This window comes from Odocoileus virginianus, chromosome 30 (genome assembly GCF_023699985.2).
Source record: "Odocoileus virginianus isolate 20LAN1187 ecotype Illinois chromosome 30, Ovbor_1.2, whole genome shotgun sequence".
NCBI lineage: Eukaryota > Metazoa > Chordata > Mammalia > Artiodactyla > Cervidae > Odocoileus > Odocoileus virginianus.
In genome coordinates this window covers 9,418,825-9,440,235 of record NC_069703.1, presented here as the reverse complement: position 1 = coordinate 9,440,235, position 21,411 = coordinate 9,418,825, and the positions used below count along the sequence as shown (strand labels likewise).

Sequence of the window (21,411 nt, the reverse complement as noted above, 5' to 3'; positions counted from 1 at the left end):
ATACCTTAGCATATAGTATAATTATATTTTGTATATGTAATGAAATAATGGCAGTATTCCAGTTTACATGATATAAGTTATACATTGCCATGTTTTCCTTGTCCTACAGAATCTTAAAAGTCAAGCTAGTATGAAATGAGAAAACCATCATCACTTTAAAAGTTTAAAATAGAGTAAGAGACAGTGTATCAATGTCCTATTGCTGCCAAAACAAATCACCTCAGACAGTGAATTCAAACAAGACAGATTTATCTTACAGTTCTGGAGGTGAGAAGTCTGAAATGGGCTCATTGGTCTAAAATCGAGCTGTGAGCAGGGCTGTGATCCTTCTGGAGAAATGCCTTTTCTAGCTCCTGGAAACTGTCTCTACATTCTGTGGCTGTATTTTCAAATGACACATTGGCCAGTTGACACTTTCTCATACTGTCTCTCTCTAACCCTGACTCTCCTGCTTTCCTCTTTCATATATAAGGATCCTTATGTTTACATGTAGCCCACCCAAGACAATCTCTTCATTTTAAAGTCTCTCACTTAATTAAATCTGCTATGCAACAGATACTCATGGGTTCTGGGCATTAGGACAGAGACATCTCTGGGGGCCCTGCCTACCTCAGATGGCACAGTACTGCATATGGTGTACACTATACATGTGAATTGCACATAGTGGTTAGACTGCAGATGTATTCCATAAATCCATTTATAATTAAACTTATAACTGGATTGAATTATCCGGGTCCTGGGAAAGGAGGTACAAGAGAAAGCAACAAAGGTAAAACTGGCAGATCTCTGTAGTAAATCAGATGCAGGCTGCAGGCACAGAGAGTTTGAGTTAACTGTACATGCATAGCATACTAGTTTTGAATTCATTCTGCTACTCACCATAATTCCATTACATATCTTTTCTTAACGATGGCAGTAACTGTGTAAAAACAAATTCATGCTTATTTATTATCAATGAATTTTCATAATTAGAAATCATAGATACAAACACACACCCAACACACTGCCTTAGCATATTGCAAAAGAAAAAAAATAGGGTGGAGATTTAAATTCTTGGTTCCAGAGGCTGAATCTGCCATTACTACCTGTGTAAGTTTCAGCAAGTGACTCAATTTCTGTGAATTGTTCTTAGAAATTAAAAAATGGGGATAATACATTGCTTCCCTGGATCAGGGATCCCTGGGCCAGGAAAATCCCCTGAAGAAGGGAATGGCTACCCACTCCGGTATTCTGGCCTGGAGAATTCCATAGACAGAGGAGCCTGGTGAGCTACAGTTTAGGGGGAAGCAAAGAGTCGGACACAAATGAACCGCTAACACTTTCACTTTTACACAAATACTAGTTATCATAAGACTCAAAATTCCAAAGCTGCTCCAATAATATTTTGACAAAATATAGGATAGAAATAGTGCAACAGAGCAAAAACTTAGTTCTCCTGTGAAGTGATTTTAATGGGAAATCAAGTTTAAAGTAAAATAAAACTTCCCAAAGAGATATCATATATGCATTATGCACTTTGTTGGCCAAAGGAATAACAGAAGACCAAAGACAAACCACTTAGGGTACCAGAAATTTTGAAAGTCATTTCTTTAGAAAATTAAAATCTATTAGCTTCCTGTCTGATTTTTAAGTAGAATACCATTTAACCTCTAACTTCCACTTAAGTGTACTGGATGGCTCTTTCATACACTATATTAACAGCTTCAGTCTTTCCTGCTTTCCAATTCTAAATTTCTGTTTTTCCTATGTCACCCTTTCCAGTTAGGCCATCAGTGGTTCCTAATGCCATTTCTCAACTGTGGTCAGTCTTTCCTTGAGCTGAGATGTGTGGGCTTGAGCACAACAATTACATATATCCACCCAAGTTTCTTTGGGCTTCCTTCTCTGTATACTCTAAATGTAAGAGATGACTAGGTAATCAACTTGAAAAACAGTATAAGTGCAGTTTCACCCAAGCTCAGTACTGTCTCAAAGGATCTTGGGTGAGTTTGAAACATCATTAAACATCCACAAATAACATTTATAAATACTGCTTAATCTAAAACGATAGAAAGGAGAGGTTAAAAAGTCTGGCAGAGACTTCTTTCCACACTGGACAACTGGGTTGTAAGGAAATTTTAAGACTGTAGAGAGAATGTCAGAAAGGAAAAAATAATAATAATAATAATAATGCTGTCTTTTTCACTTCTATCATTTCTTAAAAAAGAAAAGTGAATACAATTATTTCTGGCAATATCACAAGTGTAAATTTTCATCAACTCTGCAGAAAAATATCAATTAGGTTTCACAGAGCAGTGTTAAAGTAGATTAAAGGAATGAGTTAACCTGTCCCCAGATAGTACTAATTCTTTGCTAGGATTTTAACTGGTTATCTCACTTTTCTACCTTATTTAGTAATGGTGGTGTAGTCCTTTTAAAACAGATTATAATGAAGCTGTTTCTACATCTAGCAAATGGATTATGGTTAAGAAGTGCAATGCCAAGATAGTTAAAAACAATTCTTGAAAAGGAAGGAGGTCCACAGGACAAGTGATTTCCCTGCATGGGTCATGGGCTCACCCTTCTTATAATGAGCTCCTGGATGAGGTTGGGGTGAGACATTTTATTCTGGCTCTTCTTAAACTTGCCGCATTTCAGCTTTTCATTTTAATATAGAGGACATCAGTGAAATTTGAAATGGGAAGACCTTTTTCATTAATAAATCATCCAAATATCTGGAGTATTTGGAAAGAAGATGTAGAGAAGGAAAAAAGTAAAAAAGGGAAAAAACAGAAGTGAAAATCCTCCCCTTGTGTATCAAGGTAAATACCACTTTATTATTTACCATGAGACCAGAAAATAAGAAATGTGCATCAAAATCACATACAGAAAGAGTCAGTTGTAGAGAAAAAAGTCTTCTCTTTTGCCCAAACTTAAAAGTGCTCTTTGAGAATCAAGTCTGGATAAAGTAGTGTACCGGATATTAATGCAAGGAACAAAAAGGAGTTAAAATCTCTCAGTCCATGTCCTCTAGGAGCTTACAATCATTTAGGGAGGTAAGTTTCACATGAAACAGCTAATTAAAATGCAAAACAAAAGAGGGTTGAAATCCAACAGAAAACAGGGAAATAAATGCATATCATGTGTGAAAGACTAATGTAAATTTCAACAGGACAAAAAATCTGATGGAAAAGGAAAATGCAAATGTAAATATAAGTTCAATAAAGCAGTTATTTATATTCCAGTCTAGTTGATTAAAACACACATACACCCCTACCCTTGGCATAAAAACAATACAGAGATACCTGTTTATAGACTTCAATTAGTCTAGTACTAACAGCACTGAGAATGCACAGCAGAAGAAAATTAGAAGTAAGGAGCTTTGGGAAAGCTGCAGTTCAATTCTGGAGCAGAACACATTACCCATTAATCACAGGAGCCCAACACAGATATAGTAATAAATAAATAAATAAATGTTCACAGCAGTAAGCCAGCGTGTCACATTTGAATAGTTTATACCTTTTTCAGTTTCGCATCAGAAGAATCATCCCATTGAAATAAGATATTTGCAGTGGGATTATTTCCACGTATGTGGCAAAACATGTTTAAACTTTTTGAAAGATTCAAGTCAGTGTTGTTCACTTTAGCAATAAAGACAAAGACTATCACTCAAGATTGCTTGCCAGCTACTTTAAGAACAATCTTCACTGTAGTTCTTCATAAGACGTTGCTCTCCATTGTAGGCTCTCCTTTGAAACACATGCAAATCCCAAGCATTAAGTTGAACATTTAGCAAAGGCCACAAATAAACTTCAGAGCCAACAATGACGATGAGAATCGCAACAGCTTCAGAGCCTGACACTAATTTACTGAGGCATATCAGGAACTCTTGGGAATGAAGTGTCTGCTAATTAGGCCACCATGAACAGATTCCCAAACCTTGACAAAGTTTTTCCAAGCATCTGATGATGAACTCTGATTTATGGGCTGTCTAGGTAAAAATCGAACAGATGGTACCTTTTAACAATAATTGACACCTGAGTTTGTTAAGGATCTCAGTCTCTGGGAAAACATGTGGCTCTACAGAGGAAAACAACATAGAACACTTTTCGAGTCATCTACCTTATCTTTGTCTTCAACGACATCTGCCAAGACATCATCTGGATCCAGGATTCCTCCATCTGTGTATTCTAAGTGATGAATCTTCACCCAGTATGCAGGATCCTGTGGGAGAACAACCAAGAACTTTCATAACTAAAGCTCTTTTGTAATAAAAGGAAAAATACATTTTAATTTTAAAAATAAACTGACTCATTAAAAATACACTCTAGCAATAATATAACTTTTAAACACCTAACACAAATGTTATCTGTTTATTTAGATATATTTGTGGCATGATTATCCTGTTTAAGTCAGTAAATCAAAGCATACATGTTCTAACAGTTTTCCAGGAAGATAAATAGATAAATAGCAATGGAAAAATAAGTTGCCCTAGCCATTTGTATAGCATATTCAAGGAATTTTGAATAACCTCTGAGTTAGGTAATTCCCAGGGCTTCCTGGTGGCAGACAGTAAAGAATCACCTGCAATGCAGGAGACCTGGGTTCGATTCCTGGGTTGGGAAGATCCCCTGGAAAAGGGAATGGCTACCCACTCCAATATTCTTGCCTGGGAAATCCCATGGACAGTCCATGGGGTCACAAAAAGTCAAACATGACTGAGCAACTAATACTAGGTAACCCCAAGAATAATCTGGAAAAGAAAGATCTTCTCAAAAGTACTTTCTGAAACTGAGATTCTAAAGCTGTAGGAAAAAAGTAAAAAGTTAGACATCTGTGATGGTAATAGCTACCATCTCAGGTACACAATGGCAAGGAGATGACCAAAATCCTTTTCAACTTTTCGCATCTCTGTGCTATGCACATACCATCAACTCGGGGACAGGCAATGGCATCTGAAACAAGAGCTCCAGCACTGACCGCCAATCCCTGAGGCACGAGAGAGACTAGAACCTCGTCACACTCGGATGGAGGTGGGAGTGCTCACTGCACTGGGGCTGTGATTTAGGGCATTTCCAAGTATTGTTTTTATAAAAAACTGCTTCAGACTGTAAGGCTTCAGGAATTACTTTCCCAATTGGATATGTAGCTAGACACTGCTCTGATTCAAGTCCGTTACTTCTATACTACCTATTTCTGGAAATGATATAGTAGTTACCCATTATAACAATAAGAACAAGAACCAATGAATGAAGAAAAACATTAATAAATAGTTTTTACCAAAATACTCCAGGCATAATCAATTTGGTTCTGTGATGCTTAGAAAGGCCCTCAGTGTGGGTAACTTTTGAGCTATGAGCACCCAGTACCCACTAAAGAAACGGATAACAGTTTGTGAGAAGACATAGGAATTCTTCTAGGCTAAAGCTCTAAGCCTTTGCTATATGAGTCTTTGTAAAGGGTAAGCCCTAACATAGCCCACAGAATTCAATTGCAGTTTCACAAAAACTAATAGAAATGGTTGCTATACAGCCTTCTCTTTAGCTGATCCTGATAAAGGGCAAGGGCATGCTGTTAAATAGTTTTTTAAAGCATCTATTCGGAGGGCTACTGATATGTGACTCAATACATAGCTTTTCAGTAAGTCAACTTGATAAAATTATAGATTTAAAAAATCTGAAGGAATCCTCCCTGGATAATCTTTCAAAACTTCAAAATTAAGTTTTCTGTAGAGTATCTAAAGAAGAACTCCAAATAGAATTTTTTTTTTATTTGCTTCTATTACTAGACCTATAGTGTGGAAACATGAATGATTTATTAGGAAACAGCCCAATGCTATTTTGCCAGATAGAGATCACAAAGATAAAAGCAGTGACTACACAACCAGGTAAGAAAGGCATCCATAGTTCAGATTCTTGGATCAAAGAGCTTTGACAACTCAAGGCTAATTGTGCTACAAAAGCTAAGTACAATACAGTAGACTCTAAATAGGGAAGATACTGTGGCAGACAAAATGCTATATGTAACAGCCACAGGACTATATGGAAAAGTGCAAAATAAAACTGCCCCCATGATCTTTGGGAATTCTACCTTTTTGGTATGACTATGCTACAAGGCAACCCACTCCAGTGTTCTTGCCTGGAGAATCCCAGGGACGGGGGAGCCTGGTGGGCTGCCGTCTATGGGGTCGCAGAGAGTCAGACACGACTGAAGCGACTTAGCAGCAGCAGAAGCATGCTACAGTGGCTTCCCTGGTGGCTCAGCTGGTAAAGAATCTGCCCGCAATGCGGGAGACTTGGGTTCAATCCCTGGGTTGGGAAGATCACATGGAGAAGGGAAAGACTACCTACTCCAGTATTCTGGCCTGGAAAATTCCATGGACTGTATGTATAGTCCATGGGGTTGCAAAGAGTCAGACATAACTGAGCAACTTTCACTTTCACCATGCTACAAGCAATGTATTTCTCCAAATCTACATAGAACTTCTAGCTAAAATCTACACACTATTGCATTTTTCCTTATAAAAATATTCCTCTTACCAAAAAAAGTTCCATTTATTTCCATTACTTCCATTGAGTTGGTTTTTGATATATTACAGCTCTGTAGACGAAACTTGCTGATTTTAACTGCATTTATAGAAAACTAAAGAGTTGTTTTATATTCAATTATTTAAATCAGACATCAAGTTGTCTGCATTTTTCTCATACTGTTTGTTAAAGCGGATTTTATCACTTAAGACTAAGGTAAACAACTCAACCCAACAACTGCTGGTAGAAGTTATTAAAGTATACTTCTTTTCCTGCCTACAGAGAAAGAAAACCAAAGACTTAGATTTAAACCAGGGAAAACTCAGCAAATAGCAGGGAACAGGATCTGATCAATGGCAAAGGGAAGAGCAGATAAGAGGCAGCAAGATGGGTTGTTGCATCCAGGAGGATGCCTCCCTCTCACACACTGGAGGATCTAAGACCTTCTGGAAAGTCAGGCACTGGAGTTGAAACGAAGACATTTATCTCTGGTTTTGATTCAAAAGTACAGAACTTAAGTTTTACAAACTTATATCAAGTGAAACAGTAATTTGATACATTTTGAAATCATATATTCAAATCCAATCGGAAAAAAAAAAAATTAAGTCAACTACATGGTGCCAGAACATAAAGACTCTCTGCAATTTTAACTCTGTTCTACATTGATAATTCCATTTTATACACTCCCAAAGAAAGAGTAAACTAATGACAAATGCACATCTAACGCTGAACAAAAACCGATGAGCTATATGAAAATTGTCTGAGTTAATATTTTGCACATCAAGAGAGATAAATCAACACAGTATGTACCAACTGTGATTTTGCCCCCATGGGATTTTGGCCATGATGTTATAGATCATTTTAAGAATGTGTGTACAATATTAGCAGCCAATAAGCCATCATAAGGCAATAAATTTAACCTGACTCCTTTATGCATGTAAAAATTTCCACCATTACATCGCAGTCAACATTTTGCATTTCATTTGCTTGGTTTTATTACCATCATGAATAAAACTGATCAAACATGAAAAGATGTTCACATATATGTCTTGGTTCACCCAATTAATCACTTGGAAAAGTTTATTCTATTTTTCATAATTGTGACATTTAATCTACCTTTATATTGCACAAATATTTATAATATGTATTATTTTTAAATTACTTTGAAAATACCCCTAGTACACATGCTATGAACTAAATCATATTACTTATACCCCTAGGAATATTAAAGTATTGAAAAATAACATATTATACATTATGTTTCCTTTACTTCTGATAGTATCTTATCCATTTTAAAAATAATACACAGTTAACTTATATCCTACTGGAATCTGAAAACTAATCTAAAAGGATGAAATGGAAAATGAAATGAAAATGTATGCATTATAGAAAGAAGACAATTTCTGGATACTTTTAATGATTGAGGTAGAAACTTTCAAACAGGCACTGACATTAACAGCAGCAAATATTCTTCCCTGCGGGCAGTGACATAAAATTTGACCCCATGCCCTAGAAAACTTATAATTTACAATGTTTTGAAGAACAATAATTTTCCACCTACAATACATACAGGCGTTGACAGACAAACCAGACACTATGATGCTGTGACTACCAAGCACTGGGAACATATTGATCGTCAAGGGAGAGTTTCTAAATGCCTCTGGTACAATAAGAGGAAAAAATAACCTGCATGGCCCACAAGGCCCAGGGGTGAGAAGAAGAGTGCTGTGAAGGAAAAGCCAATGGATAGAGAAAGGCTGCGTTTATCAGTGAGCGGTGTTTACCGTGCTCAATAGCATAACTAGGTTCTTTGTGGCTTCATATTTTCAGAAGAAAAATTTTAGCCACTGGCCCACAAGAAATGGAATACTACTTTAATGGAAGTTAATGGAAAATTAGAATTTTCCTTGTAGAATTTAACTTCATGAATCTGGTGGGATGTATTCATAAAATGAGGTTTCACCATTTTTATCATCATCTTCATCATCACAGCAGATCACTTGTTTTAGTGCCAACAACAGGCCAGGTCCAACAGATATCACGTGTTTTATATGGTTAAGTTGCTTATCTCTCAACATAGTTAACAAAATAGTCATCATAGCTAACAATCCATTTTACAGATGAGGAAAGCAAGGCACCAGTAGGTGAACTTACTTACTGAAGGTCAAATGCTAATGAGACAGCAGAGACAATGTGCGTTTTTTAAACATAGAAAATACTTTAAAGAACTTAACAAAAAGCACAATTACCTTAGAAGGAACTCACACCCGTTTCTATGTACTAAGTAAACAGATCCAAGCAAGCTCTCATTGCTCTGGGCCTCAGAAGTGCACCAGGAGCCTCCCTGGCCTCTGCACGGGGTACGACATGAAGGTCATAGAGGACACAGTGGGCGACAATGGAAGACCCCAACGTCTCTGTGCGTCCAGTGTTTCACAAGTGAGAGAGGCTTCAGAGCATAACTGCTCATGATCACGAAGTTAAAGGTTGGGAAGCAATGGAATAAGGAACAGAAAGGGAGTTTGAGGTGTCACAAGTTGGATAGAAAGTTAGGGAGTTTCACGTGCATTCACATTTTAACTACTTCTTTCATAAACCTCTGGGGTTACTCTCCATTCTACCCCAGACCAAAAGAGAAACAGATGCCCCAGAATCAGGTGCACCCAGGAAACAGAGCAGTCAGAGCAGGGCTGAAGACTACTTAGGACAGGCAGACAGCAGGAGTCTCTAAATAACCAAAGACATGGTAGGGAAGAAGAATTCCCAGAAATAATACCTGAGCAAAAGCTCGCAGAGCAGCACTGGGACCTGAAAGGGAAGAATTAAGACAGAAAGGTGGCTTTCCCTATAGCTCAATTGGTAAAGAATCCACACGCAATGCGGGAGGCCTGGGTTCGATACCTGGGTTGGGAGATCCCCTGGAGAAGGGAAAGGCTACCCACTCCAGTATTCTGGCCTGGAGAATTCCATAGACTGTATAGTCCATGGGGTCACAGAGTAGACACGATTGAGTGACTCACTTTTTCAAGACAGAAAGGGTAACACTGACTACAGAGCTTATAAACTGGCCCTGAATTTAGAACAGTGCTCCATGTTACTGAGATAATCAAGCACAAACTTGAGAAAACATTAATTAGGAAAAGAACGTGAGTGGATGCCACTTGGTCAAGTACGTCTCCCAAGAAACCAGGAGAACTAGGATGGAGCCAAGGGTTTTTAGACTGGGTTGCAAGTAATAATACCTGGTGAATTCAACAACAGAACTACAATTAACATATAATTTATATATAAAGTGAAGATGAATTAACTGATCTGTAAATTCACTTCTAGTTTTAAAATTTATGACCCCCAAAAATAAAATAAAATAAAAATCTATGACCCTACCAACAGAAACTTGAATATAGCCATACTAACATCAGATAAATGAGACTAAGTCACATTACTAAAGGTAAAAAGGGATGTTTCATAATGATTTAAGGATCAATTCAATTGGAAGAAAACTGCTAAATTTATATGTACCCAATATAATTTCAACACATACATTGCCAAAATAGGTAATAAACACACACACACATGCACACAAAGTCACAATCAGTGGGAGACTTTTAATAGAAAACAAAAAGGTCAGTAAAATATAAATCTGAACAAAGTGACCTTATTTATATCACATATATACAAAACACTGTACCCCCAAAAGACTAGAAAATACATTCTTTACAAGTACACATGGAATAACAAATTCAGATGTCTGGAATTATTCAGAATTTGCACTCCAATCACAGTGGAATCAATAATGAAAAGAGATCTAGCAAAGACCTGGCTATTTGGAAATTAAGAAATAAAGTTCTGAATAAAACAGAATAAAAAATAAATGGACTTGGAAAACAGTTTAACTTAAAAATTATTAAAATAACATAAAAATATAGGGTGCAGCTAAAGCAGTGCCCAATGGAACAATTATGGCCTTAACTGCAAATATTAGCAAAAGTTTAAGCTAAAAGAAGAGCTAAAGCTATGACAAACCTAGACGGCCCATTAAAAAGCAGAGACATCACTTTTCTGACAAAGCTTAGTCAAAGCTATCATTTTTCCAGTATTCATATATGGATGTGAGAATTGGACCCATAAAGACAGCTGAGCACCAAAGAATTGATGCTTTTGAATTGTGGTGCTGGAGAAGACTCTTGAGAGTTCTTTGGACTGCAAGGAGATAAAATCAAGTCCATCCTAAAGGAAATCAACCCTGAATATTTATTGGAAGGACTGCTGCTGAAGCTGAGACTCCAATACTTTGGCCATCTGATACAAAGAGCTGACTCACTAGAAAAGACTCTGATAATGGGAAAGACGGAAGGCAAAAGAAGAAGGGGAGGGGCAGAGAAAGAGATGGTTAGATAGTATCAATGAACATGAATTTGAGAAAACTCCAGGAGACTGGAGGACAGAGGGGCCTGGCATGCTGCAGTCTGTGGTGTCACAGTCGGGCGCAACTTAGTGACTGAGCAACAACAGAAAGTCAAGAAGGGAGAAGAGAACAGCGAAGACAGAAGGAAGGAGATAAACAGAAAGATAATCAATGAGCTAACAAATATGAATCAAAGTTGGTTATATAAAAAGCTTGATAAAATTAATACTTTGCAAGACTGATAGGTAAAAAAGAGAAAACATGAATTTCCATATTAAGGAAAGAGAAAAGCAATACCATCGTAGATTTCATAGATGAAGACGATATTGTAAAAAACTTTTAGACCTCCAAAACTGACAATTTATAAAATTGAACAAATTTTTAGAACAAATTTGTTTAAAGTGAACAAATTCTTTGAAAAGGACAACTTGCCAATACAGACAATAAAAGGAAAATATACATGGACAACAGTAAGGAGGTTCCTTCAAAAACTAAAAACAGAGTTAGCATATGATCCAGCAATCCCTCTACTGAGCATATATTCGAAAAAGACAAAATCTCTAATTCAAAAAGACCATGAACCCCAATATTCATAGCAGCAATATTTACAATAGACAAGACATGGAAGCAACCTAAATATCCATTGACAGATGAATGAATTAAAAAAAAAGACATGGTATACATATACAATGGAATACTACTCAGCCATAAAAAATGAAATACTGCCACATGCAGCAATAACGGATGGACCTAGAGATTATCATAGCAAGTGAAGTAAGTCAGACAGAGACAACATATAACAGACATCACTTACATGTGGAATCTAACAGATAACACAAATGAACTAATTTACAAAGCAGAAATAGACTCACAGACATGGAAAACTTATGATTACCAAAGGGGAAAGGGAGAGGGGATGGTTAAATTAGGATTATGGGATAAACAGATATACACCATTTATATATAAAACAGATAAATAAGAATTCATTGTATAGCACAGGGAACTATATTCAATATCTTGTAATAACCTATGGATGTGTGTTCAGTCGCTTCAGTCATGTCTGACACTTTGCGACCTTATTAACTGTAGCCTGCCAGGCTCCTCTGTCCGTGAGGATTCTCCAGGCAAGAATACTGGAGTGGGTTGCCATGCCCTCCCCTCCAGGGGATCTTCCTGATCCAGGGATCCAACTCGTGTCTCTCTTAAGTCTCCTGAATTGGCAGGCAGGTTCTTTACTGGGAGTGCCACCTGGGAAACCCTGTAATAACCTATAATGGGAAAGAATCTGAAAAGTATGTGTATAACTGAATCACTGTGCTGCACAGGTTAAATTAACATAATACTGTAAATCGAGTACACTTCAAGAAAAAACAGAAACTGTACATTAAAAACCAATTTTAAAATTTCATCTATTATTTTAAAGCTTTCTTATAGAGAAAATGACAGGCTCAGATTACTTTGCAGAAAATGTCCCTAAGATTTAAAAAAGAAATAGTGTCAATCTTATAAAACACTTCTGAAAACTAGAAAAGAAACTTTTCCAATCTCATTTTATATGGACAGCATAACATTGATACCAACACTTTACAAGGACATTACAAGAAAATTATAAAAATTTGCATATGGATACATATCTGTAACTCTTAAATGAATAAAGCATTAGTAAATCAAATTCAGTGATGTATATAAAGGAGGACACATAATCACCAAGTGGGATTTATTCCAGTAATGCAAAAGTGGTTTAAAATTCAACAATCAACCAAGGCTATTCAAGAAAAAAGGAAGAATGAGGATAAAAATTATATAATCACCACAAATGGATGCAACACAAGCAAATGAGACTATTCACCACCAGTTCACAGTAACTTTTTAATGAATAAGGTAAACCTGTAACTAAACAAGGCAAGAAAAAACAAAATTTTTTAAATGGTAACGATTATAATGGCATCACAAAATCATATAAGTCTAACAGAAATGTATAAATCTTCTATGTTAAAACCCACAAAATATTAGGAAAATTTAAAGGGACATTTTATGAATTGAAAGATTCAAAAATGTTAAGATTTTGATCTTGCTCAAATTAACAAGGTTAGGGTAGGATTGTAAGGATCTGGGACAATCAGGATTCTCAGATACTGATGATGTGAGTATAAATTTATACAACTATTTTGGAAAATACTGGCAGTATCTGAACATAAACATGGCAAAGAACTTAATATAGACATTCATATAGTTTAGCTATTCCACTCGCAGGTATACACATCCAGAAAAAATGAATATTGATATGCAGAATTACCAAAAGACATGTATTAGAACATTCATAGCAGGATTATTCCTAATACCTAAAAATCTGGAAATAACCCAAATATCTATCACCAATAGAATGGACAAATACCATGTCCATGCAATGGAATACTAAATGTCAACAAGACTAAACTCAAATTTTATAAAACTATATAAGTGGATCTCACAGCACCACATTGAAACAAAAGAGGCTAATACCAAAAAAAGTACATACTATAGAATTCCATGTATAATAAGCTCAAAAACAGGCAGTATTAATTGACATTGAAGTCAGGAGATTGGTTACCTCTGGAGAGGGGAAGGGCAGTGAGTGAAAGATACACAAAGGGGCTTCTGAGGCAATATTCTATTTCCTGACATGTATGCTGGCTGTAATTATTTGTCCACATTTCTGTGTGATACACTTTTAAAACTTCGCATAAAAATGGAAGGAACTTTTTGCTTCAAAAACTGATTTTTTCAAACTGAAACACCTACTGGTTTCCTTTGCACAAGACATCTCTACAGATAAACAAATGCAGATCACTAAAAAGCTATTTAGAACAAGTTTCCTTAGAAGTTTAAGAACAAATCCTCAGGCACATAAAAGAAATGCAGGATGCCCAAAAGATGGGGAAGCCAGGTTACCCCACCAACAGAACAGGCAACTCAATGACCACCAGTTACTCAAAACCTCTAAGACCTCCAGAGGAGGTTAAGTGGACCATGGGCTTCAATGACTCAACAGTGTGACAAGTCTTTGAAAAAATGTTACCTCCATCTCAGGCTGTGATAATACAGGTTCTGTGTCCAGAACAGAGTAGGTAATAAACTCATCCTATGCTAAAGTGGTCCCCCATATTTAGAGAAATTTTTCAAAATTTCTTGAGATAATTTTAGCAAACTGGAGAGCACCTACATAGGTCATGAAGGTAAGACAGCTCCCTTATCATAACACATAATTTAGGTTTGTTTAAACGAAGGGAAAATTTCACTATCTCAAACACAGTAGAACCACAGTTTATAAGGCACTGAGCTCTTGAAGATATTCAATAAGGAAAAAAGTCTCTTATGGTTAAAATTATCCTTGAAAATCTTTCAGGGAGATACCATGTTGGAGACAAGCCTATCTCCTTTCAATAAGACTAATGCTACTTTTTCTAAAATTTATTTATTTTAATTGGAGGCTAATTACTTTACAATATTGTACTGGTTTTGCCATACACTGACATGATTCTGCCATGGGTGTACATGTGTTCCCCATCCTGAACCCCTCTCCCACCTCCCTCCCCATCCCATCCCTCTGGGTCATCCCAGTGCACCAGCCCCAAGCACCCTGTCTCATGCATTGAACCTGGACTGGCGATTCATTTCACATATGATAATATACATGTTTCAATGCCATTCTCCCAAATCATCCCACCCTCGCCCTCTCCCAAATCATCCCACCCTCGCCCTCTCCCAGAGAGTCCAAAAGACTGTTAGATACATCTGTGTCTCTTTTGCTGTCTCACATACAGAGTTATCGTTACCATCTTTCTAAAGTCCATATATATGTGTCAGTATACTGTATTGGTGTTTTTCTTTCTGGCTTCCTTCACTCTGTATAATAGGGTCGAGTTTCATCCACCTCATTAGAACTGATTCAAATGTATTCTTTTTAATGGCTGAGTAATATTCCATTGTGTATATGTACCACAGCTTTCTTATCCATTCATCTGCTGATGGGCATCTAGGTTGCTTCCATGTCCTGGCTATTATAAACAGTGCTGCAATGAACATTGGGGTACACGTGTCTCTTTCAATTTTGGTCTCCTCAGTGTGTATGCTGAGCAGTGGGATTGCTGGGTCATATGGCAGTTCTATTTCCAGTTTTTTAAGGAATCTCCACACTGTTCTCCATAGTGGCTGTACTAGTTAAAATGGGGAAGAAAATAATCACCCAAGTCCAAGAAACCCAGAGAGTCCCAAACACGATAAACCCAAGGCAAAACACCCCAAGACACATATTAATCAAACTAACAAAGATCAAACACAAAGAACAAATATTAAAAGCAGCAAGGGAAAAACAACAAATAACACACAAGGGGATTCCCATAAGGATAACAGCTGATCTTTCAATAGAAACTCTTCAGGCCAGAAAGGAATGGCAGGACATACTTAAAGTGATGAAAGAAAATAACCTACAGCCCAGATTACTCTACCCAGCAAGGATCTCATTCAAACATGAAAGAGAAATAAAAAACTTTACAGACGAGCAAAAGCTGAAAGAATTCAGCACTACTAAACCAGCTCTTCAACAAATGCTAAAGGATCTTCTCTAGACAGGAAACACAGAAAGGTTGTATAAACTCGAACACAAAACAATAAAGTAAATGGCAACAGGATCATACTTATCAATAATTACCTTAAATGTAAATGGGTTGAATGCCCCAACCAAAAGACAAAGACTGGCCGAATGGATACAAAAACAAGACCCCTATATATGTTGTCTACAAGAGACCCACCTCGAAATGAAGGACACATACAGACTGAAAGTGAAGGGCTGGAAAAAGATATTCCATGCAAATAGAAACCAAAAGAAAGCAGGAGTTGCAATACCCATATCAGATAAAATAGACTTTAAAACAAAGGCTGTGAAAAGAGACAAAGATGGACACCACTTTTTTTTTTATCCAGGGCTAAAGCATATTATTGTCTTTTCAGCTAAGCACCAGACAAAGTATTTGGATTATGTTGGAGACCATGTTCTGTGAGAATGCTTACCTTGAGTATTTAGAGTCACACTCAGACCCGAGATAGACTCACTACCATAAGTACATGGGAAATGAAACAGAGATAGTAGCTCTCTCATTTCACGCATCCTCTGGGATATGTGCTCGTTGCTCATACAAGTAATGCCCATGCGTTACTCACCTTCTTATCCCCCTCTTTTTCTTTGGTTGAGCTTTTACAAAGTGAATTTATGAAATCTAAATGACCTTATGAGTCTCTCAAATTAAAAGGCTGTTACATACAAGAAATGTTTGACTTGTTCTGTACTGCTCCAGAAAAGTTACATGAACAACGGAGAGGTAGATTAAAGCTCAGCACAAGATCGGCTACAAAGAGCTATGTAAGACTGGAGTGCTAGGGTAAAGAGCTAGAGGTTATGGTGGTTGCTTGTAGATTGCTTTAAATCTTTTTCGTTCATTCACATACATAAAGACGCACATACAATTGATAGTATCCATCAAAGATAATCTTTGGAGTTATTGTAAAAGATGTCAGCATCACAGCAGCAAGATATTCTGGATGTAATTGGTTGTATTAAAGAAAGCTCGACTTGTATGAATATGCATTCTCAAATTCTTATTAAAATTTCGAGTATGACAAAAGAATAAGTTCTCCATTCTCATAAAGAGTAGTAAAGCCTAGATAGCCATATCTTAAGAAGCTATAGGATAATCTTTCTTATCCTATAAGAAATTGTGTGATCCTGAAAACCCTCTCTCTCAAACCTACAGCTTCTAGGAACTCAAAGGCCTTTAAGGCTCTGAAATATATATCTAGAGGAAATCCTTGAAAGAAGAAATTTCTGCTATATCATAAGAATGCTTTCAGCAGTTTGGTATAATTTGATGGTGACTGTGCAATCTCCAAGCAGAAAGCCCATGAGCCAAATACCTTGAATATTCCAATGCATCAGTTATTCTAGTGCCTTGCTGTGCAACTAAAACTTCACTAATTTATAAACAAATTTAAGGAAATGGGCTTCCATCACCAAAGTAAAAGAATTGTTTTGGTAGACCAAAAAAAAAAAAAAAAAAAACAACCCGGAGAACTGTATATTACAGTCTGATGCAGCACTTGCAGATATGGAAGGGCCAACTGTACCACTCCATTTAATACAAGGAACTTGGACATCAATGGATTTTGATACAGAAAGATCGAGCTGCAAGGAAGGTACTTGTTGGCCTGTGATATATAATCCCTAAGGAATGAGTTTCAATGCAAGAGCACCGCAATGCCAACAGAAAATTTCACTTTTATTTTACAATTCAAGTATTGATAATATTACTCATTCTTCTTTGCAAGCAGAAAAAAAAATTAAACATGAAGGCATAAACTTCATTTGCTAGTTCATGAATCAATAAAATAGTAATCACTTCATGTCAGTTTTCACTCCATTTTTGGAAATAACCATAATCTCAGTTTTCTTAATATAAAGGACTTTAAAAGCTCATTTCTCACCTTGAGATTAACCTAAACTCATGAGGAAAAAAGCCCCAGATATCTAGTTTTTTTTTTAATAAAAGACAAGTTTTAATTATTTTCAAATCTTCTGCCTACATCATCACAGCACACTCTCTTTAAAAGAATATGGAAATTTCCTTTTCCTATGAATTTGTGCATGCGTGCTAAGTCATTTCAGTCATGTCTGACTCTCTGAGACCCCTCGGTCTGTAGCCCTCCAGGCAATCTGTCCATGGGATTCTCCAGGCAAGAATACTGGAGTGGGTTGCCATGCCCTCCTCCTGGGGATCTTCCCGACCCAGGGATCAAACTCACATCTGTTACATCTCCTGCATTGGCAGGCAGGTTCTTTACCACTAGCACCATCTGGGAAGCCCTTCCTATGAATGTAAGAGTGTGTTAAATGCATAATAGCATATGTCTTATATAAATCTTCAGGATTAAGTACAGTGTAATCATAAAACTACCACACAATTGCACTCATCTCACATGCTAGAAAAGTAATACTCAAAATTCTCCAAGCCAGGCTTCAGCAATACATGAACCATGAACTTCCAGGGGTTCAAGCTGGTTTTAGAAAAGGCAGAGGAACCAGAGATCAAATTGCCAACATCCGCTGGATCATCGAAAAAGCAAGAGAGTTCCAGAAAAACATCTATTTCTGCTTTATTGACTATGCCAAAGCCTTTGACTGTGTGGATCACAATAAACTGTGGAAAATTCTGAAAGAGATGCGAATACCAGACCACTTGACCCACCTCTTGAGAAACCTATATGCAGGTCAGGAAGCAAGAGTTAGAACTGGACATGGAACAACAGACTGGTTCCAAATAGGAAAAGGAATATGTCAAGGCTGTATATTGTCACCCTGCTTATTTAACTTATATGCAGAGTACATCATGAGAAACGCTGGGCTGGAAGAAGCACAAGCTGGAATCAAGATTGCCGGGAGAAATATCAATAAACTCAGATATGCAGATGACACCACCCTTATGGCAGAAAGTGAAGAGGAATTAAAAAACCTCTTGATGAAAGTGAAAGAGGAGAGTGAAAAAGTTGGCATAAAGCTCAACGTTCAGAAAACTAAGATCACGGCATCTGGTCCCATCACTTCGTGGGAAATAGATGGGGAAACAGTGGAAACAGTGGCAGACTTTGTTTTGGGGGGCTCCAAAATCACTGCAGATGGTAATGGCAGCCATGAAATTAAAAGACACTTACTCCTTGGAAGGAAAGTTATGACCAACCTAGATAGCATATTGAAAAGCAGAGACATTACTTTGCTGACAAAGGTCCGTCTAGTCAAGGCTATGGTTTTTCCAGTGGTCATGTATGGATGTGAGAGTTGGACTGTGAACAAAGCTGAGCCCTGAAAAATTGATGCTTTTGAACTGTGGTGTTGGAGAAGACTCTTGAGAGTCCCTTGGACTGCAAGGAGATCCAACCAGTCCATCCTAAAGGAGATCAGTCCTGGGTGTTCATTGGAAGGACTGATGCTGAAGCCGAAACTCCAATACTTTGGCCACCTCATGTGAAGAGTTGACTCATTGGAAAAGACCCTGATGCTGGGAGGGATTGGGGGCAGGAAGAGAAGGGGACGACAGAGGATGAGATGGCTGGATGGCATCACCAACTCGATGGACATGAGTTTGAGTAAGCTCAGGGAGTTGGTGGACAGGGAGGCCTGGCGTGCTGCGATTCATGGGGTCGCAAAGAGTCAGACACGACTGAGCGACTGAACTGAATTGAATCATAAAACAAAGTTTTATCATGAAAATCAATTTTAAGTCTGAAATTAACAAAAATTACACCTTTAATTGAAATACCTGTTTTGAAAGATTGCTAGTATGAAAGACTTTTAAAACGTTAAACCATTTTAATACAATAACACTGAAATGCAATGCTTCAAAATAACTTTAAACAGCTATTTTTTTTTTTCAAATCCTGTTTTCCATTAATTGTTTTCAAATGAAATTTTATAGTCCATAGACCCTGTATGCCAAGGTTTTAGAAGCTTGTGTGGTCCACAGGAATGCAAAGCCACAGCCAAAGAATGGAAGTGGCCAGTTCTCCAAAGAGAAGGACAAACCGTAATTTTTTATGAAATGTATTCACTGTTGTTCAGCTGCTATTATAAAACCCTAAAAAGTATTCTTCTACAAAATGAATTTTAGTAAGAATTTGAGAGCACAAATTCATACAAGTCAAGCTTCACTTAACACAACCAATTAAATCCAAACTTTCTTTGCTGCTATGATGCTGGCATCTTTTACAATAACTCCAAAGAATAACACTAGCAGATACTGCCAACTGTGTGTGCATCTTGACATATATGAATGAATGACAGGCTTAAAGAATTCTACAGGTAACCGCCATATCTTCTAGCTCTTTAACACAAAGTTTTATGCCCCATCATTGAAGAAATTAAGACATAGAGAAAAAGAATTTTAATTTACACTGGAGGAGGTACTTGTGGCAATGTTTTTAAAAATAAGTTAACTCTAAGATAAACACAAAGACCTCATCAACCTTATTCCCAGCCACTTATAATTTTTTTTTTTCCAGCATGGCAGTAATATGAGTGGTGCAGAATTATCTTGCCTCTGATTTTCAAAAGAATTGAGTCACTACTGCCCACTATTGTTAGATTCGTTTCTCCAACAGGGTCATTCCTCCAGAATTCTGCAGATGGATCACAAACACAGCTAAAAAGGGCAGATGAAACACAGAAAAAGAAGAAAAGCTAAGTTGAAGGGCCCCATACTCATAAATAACCTTCTTGAATATCAATCTAGCACTGATTCTCTGCCCCACTGCCAATATGAGGCACAAACAGTTTATCTCATTATTTTTTAAATATTATTACTTGGTCTCCTCCAACTGGGCTTTCCTGGTGGCTCCGTGGTAAAGAATCCACCTGCTAATGCAGGAGATGTGGGTTCGATTCCTGGGTTGGAAAGATTCCCTGGAGAAGGAAATAACAACTCACTCCAGTATTCTTGCCTGGGAAATCCCATGAACAGAGGAGGCCGGTGGGCTACAGTCCTTGGGTCCCAAAGGAGTAGGTCAGGACTTACAGACTAAAGCAACAACCACCCCTCCTCCAACTAGAACAAAATAAGCTCCATGTTACAGAAATCTCACTAATCTTCTTCATCTCCATATCCACAATACCTATTTATGGTACCTATTAATGGTATCTACTGTGAATTTGTCTTAGGAATAAAGGCTAGGAGAAACAGGAGTAAGAAGGAAGAGGATACAAAGACTTCCTTTTGATAAGAGAATAATTTCATTTAGACTAAGTGCTCAGTCACTTCAATTGTGTCCAACTCTCTGCAACCCTATGGACTGTAGCCCACCAGGCTCCTCCGTCAATGGGATTCTCCAGGCAAGAATATTGGAGAGAGTTGCCACTTCCTTCTCCAGGGGCTCTTCCAGACCCAGGGGTTGAACAAACATCTCTTGGGTCTCCTGCATCGGCAGGCAGGTTCTTTACCACTAGCGCCACCTGGGGTTTAATCATGGGACTTAGATCTTTGGATAAGGCCAAAGGCAGCCTAAGTAGAAACACTCTGGACTGTATGTCAAAAGCAATCATTTGGAGCCCATTATACAGAGTGAAGTAAGCCAGAAAGATAAAGACCAATACAGTATACTAACGCATATATGTGGAATTTAAAAAGATGGTAATGATAACCCAATATGCAAAACAGAAAAAGAGACACAGATGTACAGAACAGACTTTCGGACTCTGTGGGAGAAGGCGAGGGTGGGATGTTCAGAGAGAACGGCATTGAAACAAGTTTACTATCAAGGGTGAAACAGATCACCAGCCCAGGTTGGATGCATGAGACAAGTGTTCAGGGCTGGTGCACTGGAAAGACCCAGAGGGATGGGATGGAGAGGGAGGCGGGAGGGGGGATCGGGATGGGGAACACATGCAAATCCATGTCTGATTCATGTCAATGTATGGCAAA

The 21,411-nt window shown here is 37.5% G+C and overlaps 1 protein-coding gene across 2 annotated transcripts in view; it reads right to left on the bottom strand.

Annotated features, from left to right (window-relative positions):
* PARD3B (par-3 family cell polarity regulator beta) overlaps positions 1-21,411 on the bottom strand; it is a 1,140,410-nt gene that overhangs the window by 968,343 nt on the left and 150,656 nt on the right. For both annotated transcript variants that reach the window (XM_070458512.1, XM_070458513.1), the window contains exon 2: positions 4,102-4,203. In XM_070458512.1, coding sequence (XP_070314613.1) covers positions 4,102-4,203 — 102 coding nt within the window. The remainder of the gene's footprint in view (positions 1-4,101; positions 4,204-21,411) is intronic.